At 49.2% G+C, this 3,271-nt stretch overlaps 1 protein-coding gene across 1 annotated transcript; it reads right to left on the bottom strand.

Moving 5' to 3' along the window:
• Positions 1 to 395: 395 nt before the first annotated feature.
• LOC122011504 (protein ENHANCED PSEUDOMONAS SUSCEPTIBILITY 1-like) lies at positions 396 to 2,053 on the bottom strand. The gene is made up of 2 exons (XM_042567896.1): positions 1,296 to 2,053; positions 396 to 1,189 (listed from the first exon to the last, which is right to left on the bottom strand). Exons 1-2 carry the CDS (start codon positions 1,982 to 1,984, stop codon positions 520 to 522), a joined length of 1,359 nt encoding a protein of 452 aa, XP_042423830.1. The 5' UTR covers positions 1,985 to 2,053; the 3' UTR covers positions 396 to 519.
• Positions 2,054 to 3,271: the final 1,218 nt, after the last annotated feature.

Genomic DNA, 3,271 nt, shown 5'->3' with positions numbered 1-3,271 from the left:
GAAGCGTGCACACACGCTACAGGAGCCTTATATAAAGGGGGGTACAGGTATGGGCGAAGGTATGCTTTTCTCGTGATCTCTACAGTCGCGTTATAGTTTTCGTTGCTTCTTACTTCGTCGAAGATTGACTTGAACGTCAAAGAGCCATCACCAGGGATCTCTGACTCGGCACTGATGCTGTTTGTATTAGAGGTAGGAGCAAAATCCCTCGAAGGTCAACATGAGCGTCACTTCTCCAATATTCATTTTCTCGATTTCCAGAAAGGATCAGATATTAAGCGATCATGGCTCTTCCAGTTTTGTTTTGTTTGTTATGTGTTGCGTAGTTTTGTAATGTCGTCGCAATCTTTAGAGGAGTATTTATTAGAACAGAGCCACTTTGCATTGGGTAGGAATTTAATTAAGCGCATGAGGAACTTTTATTTGTTCTTAATTATGATATTATCTGATTTTTGGATATGATGCTGATAGTCGAATTGAATAGCTGAATAATAGTTTGAAAAGCTGCAGGGATTGTGCTCAGGCTGGGAAATTTACGACACTCATGAACTCTTCGTCATGCAGCAATGCCTCCATGGTTTCCGGCTTCAAGCAGATCTCCAAATCCATGCTGCCTCCGCCCTCCCTCCCCGGGTGGAACGTCACCTTCCCGTCGTGCTTGTTCGCCGCGCCGCTCCTCACTGCTACCGGCTGCCCCCACCCGAAATCGCACCCGTACACGTTGAACCTCGCGGAGCTTCCCATCTTCACGCCGTATCGGTCGTACAAGCTCAGCGGATACATGAACGGTTCCTCCGCCCACCCTTTCACTGATCGCCGCACGGCGCCGTCCGTGCGCCCCGTCACAGCCTCATGAACTAGCATGGCGCCACACCCGAGCCCGCGTTCCAGCAGCTCCCCCACCTCTGCCGTGGCCCGGACGACCCACACAACACCGCCGAAGTACTCGGTCGGCAGCGGGGGCTGGAGCCGTGCGCGGTCGTTGATGACCGCGGCGCAGCCTGTTGTTCGCTCTGCCGGCAGGCCGCGGGCGCGCGTGACGGACCGCCACACGAGGGCGGCGACAGATTGGAAGGAGGAGATGGTGACGGTGGAGTTGGATTCTTGGTTTGCTTTGGCTTTCAGGTGCGCGATGGATTCGGAAGAGAAGTGGAAGACCCGCTCGCGCAGCGGCCCTGGCGGCGCAAATCTTTCGGTCGAATTGAGGCGATAGAGCGAAAATCATGGGGGGAAAAAAAATCAATTTTTCCTCAAATCGAACAAGACGACATCGATGAAACTGATGCGGCACGTACCTTTCGATGAATTGGTTGGGGTGGGTGAAAGGAAGCTGCAGATGACGGCCACTACCACCCTCGAAGGACCAGCGATCGAGCACCGGAGGCTGAGAGATGCGGCTTCCGTCTCCGGCGCCATTTCTTGTTATTTCCGCCCACACATTAAAGAAATGCCAGTAGGCAGTGCCGTCGCCGACAGAGTGATTAAAGGAGCAAGCGAGGAAGAAGCCGTCTGCCAGCTCGGTGAGCTGCGTAGAGAGGAGCGGCAGCGAATACCCGTCATAGTTGACGGCTCCATTAAGAGGGAAGAAGGAAGGGTGGAGAAAACAGGGGACGTCAGGGGATGCCACGTCGGCGGCGGAGACGTGCGGTGCGGAGGCATGGATGAACTCGGCCCCTTGGTCGTTCCAGTCGACGTAGACTTGGATGCCTCCTCCGGAAGCGTCGCAAGTTGGCTCGGAGACGAGGCGGCCAGCGAGGGGGCGGAAATGGTGGAGGGTGAGGGAGAGGGCTGTTTTGAGACCGGCGATGAGGTCGAGAGTAACGGGGTGACAGAAGAGTAGGCCGTTCTGAATGTAATGCATGGAGAGAGTGAAGAGGTCGTAGGGAGTGAGGTAGGAGACGCGTCTTGAATCAAGAGAAGAAGGTGGTGGTTTGATGATGGAGGTGGAGATACGGTGAAGGGTAACCGACGAAGGGGAGATCATGTCGAAGCAGGGGAGCCGCTTGCAGTTGCAGAGCCTGGTCACCCTCAATCTCAACGTCAAATTCGCTCACTGAGCGAGCTAGATTGCTGCATCAGCTTCTTAACAGAGAAAAGTGCCGTCATGCTGTTTTCTGACAAACTAACGGCAGCTTCACGACCAAAAATATCTACACCAAATTATGTGACGTTTTCTCATTAAAGCTCGTCGCCGCCGTCTGGCGATGGAATCCGGAAAGAAGACCACTTTAGCGGTGCCCCACACAAGAGACAGCACACCTCTGGTCCATTCTTGATCTAATTTATAATTGAGCATTTATAGATCAAGAAACTAATTGCGGGTAATAAAAAGATAGATCAAGTAACTAATTGCGGGTAATAAAACATCTATCTTATAAGGAGCCTAAATAAATGGTCAATCGTAACTAATCGTAACTCCTTATAAGATAGATGTTTTATTACCCGCAGTTGAGATCAAATCTGTATTAATTGAATGGCTAAAAGGGAGCTTTCTGCTCCATAAAATTTGTTTGAATAGCCTAACTATGTGTAACATGTTGGTTAAATTTTGACTCCATTGGTCATGGAACAACCAATCGATTATTGGTCTATGTATTTGGAATGTGAAATGTGAAAACAATTCCAAAAACTGAAACAGTTCCAAAAATCACTGTAACTACTTTCCCTTGCTTCCAAAATTTCGATGATGGCAGAATATTGGAGCATGATATAAATTTGGTCCCTGGTTCCTACTCCTTTCGTGTCTTCTTCTTGAGACAAAGATACACCATCATTTCTTGTGGAGAAAGGGCCGGAAGCATCAAGTTTTGTTGCAGTTGTCTTCCTTGATCAAAACAATGGCTGGAGGTATATAGTTTGCAAAATATGTAATGTTTTTACATTTGGTATCAGAGCATTATTTTACTGCCTCTGCCTCGTTTCTTCATGCCTGTTGAAATTACTGCTTCTGCGATTCTTCCTTGCAAAGTCAATAAAGATGGTGCTTTGCAAAGGCACTTACCTGTTATTGAACTTTGAGTTTCTTTCCCCAGCAATCTTTTGTCCCAATTAGTAATTTCTGCATTTTGAAACGCTGCTGGCGCCGCCGAAGCCATCGCATTGCATCGCGGGGCTGTTGGCGTCGGCGAAGCCATTGCATCGCGGGGCTGCTGGCGTTGCAGCAGCTTGCATGGGCGGCGAGCAGTGTCGTCGAAGTTGGGAATAGGGCAGAAACTCATCGCATCTTTGATATATAAAAAAAAAAAAAACTTTTCATTCTGTTTAGTTTTTA

This window comes from Zingiber officinale, chromosome 8A, assembly GCF_018446385.1.
Source record: "Zingiber officinale cultivar Zhangliang chromosome 8A, Zo_v1.1, whole genome shotgun sequence".
Lineage (NCBI taxonomy): Eukaryota > Viridiplantae > Streptophyta > Magnoliopsida > Zingiberales > Zingiberaceae > Zingiber > Zingiber officinale.
The sequence above is the reverse complement of the archived record's forward strand: the minus strand, read 5'-3'. Positions and strand labels throughout refer to the sequence as shown.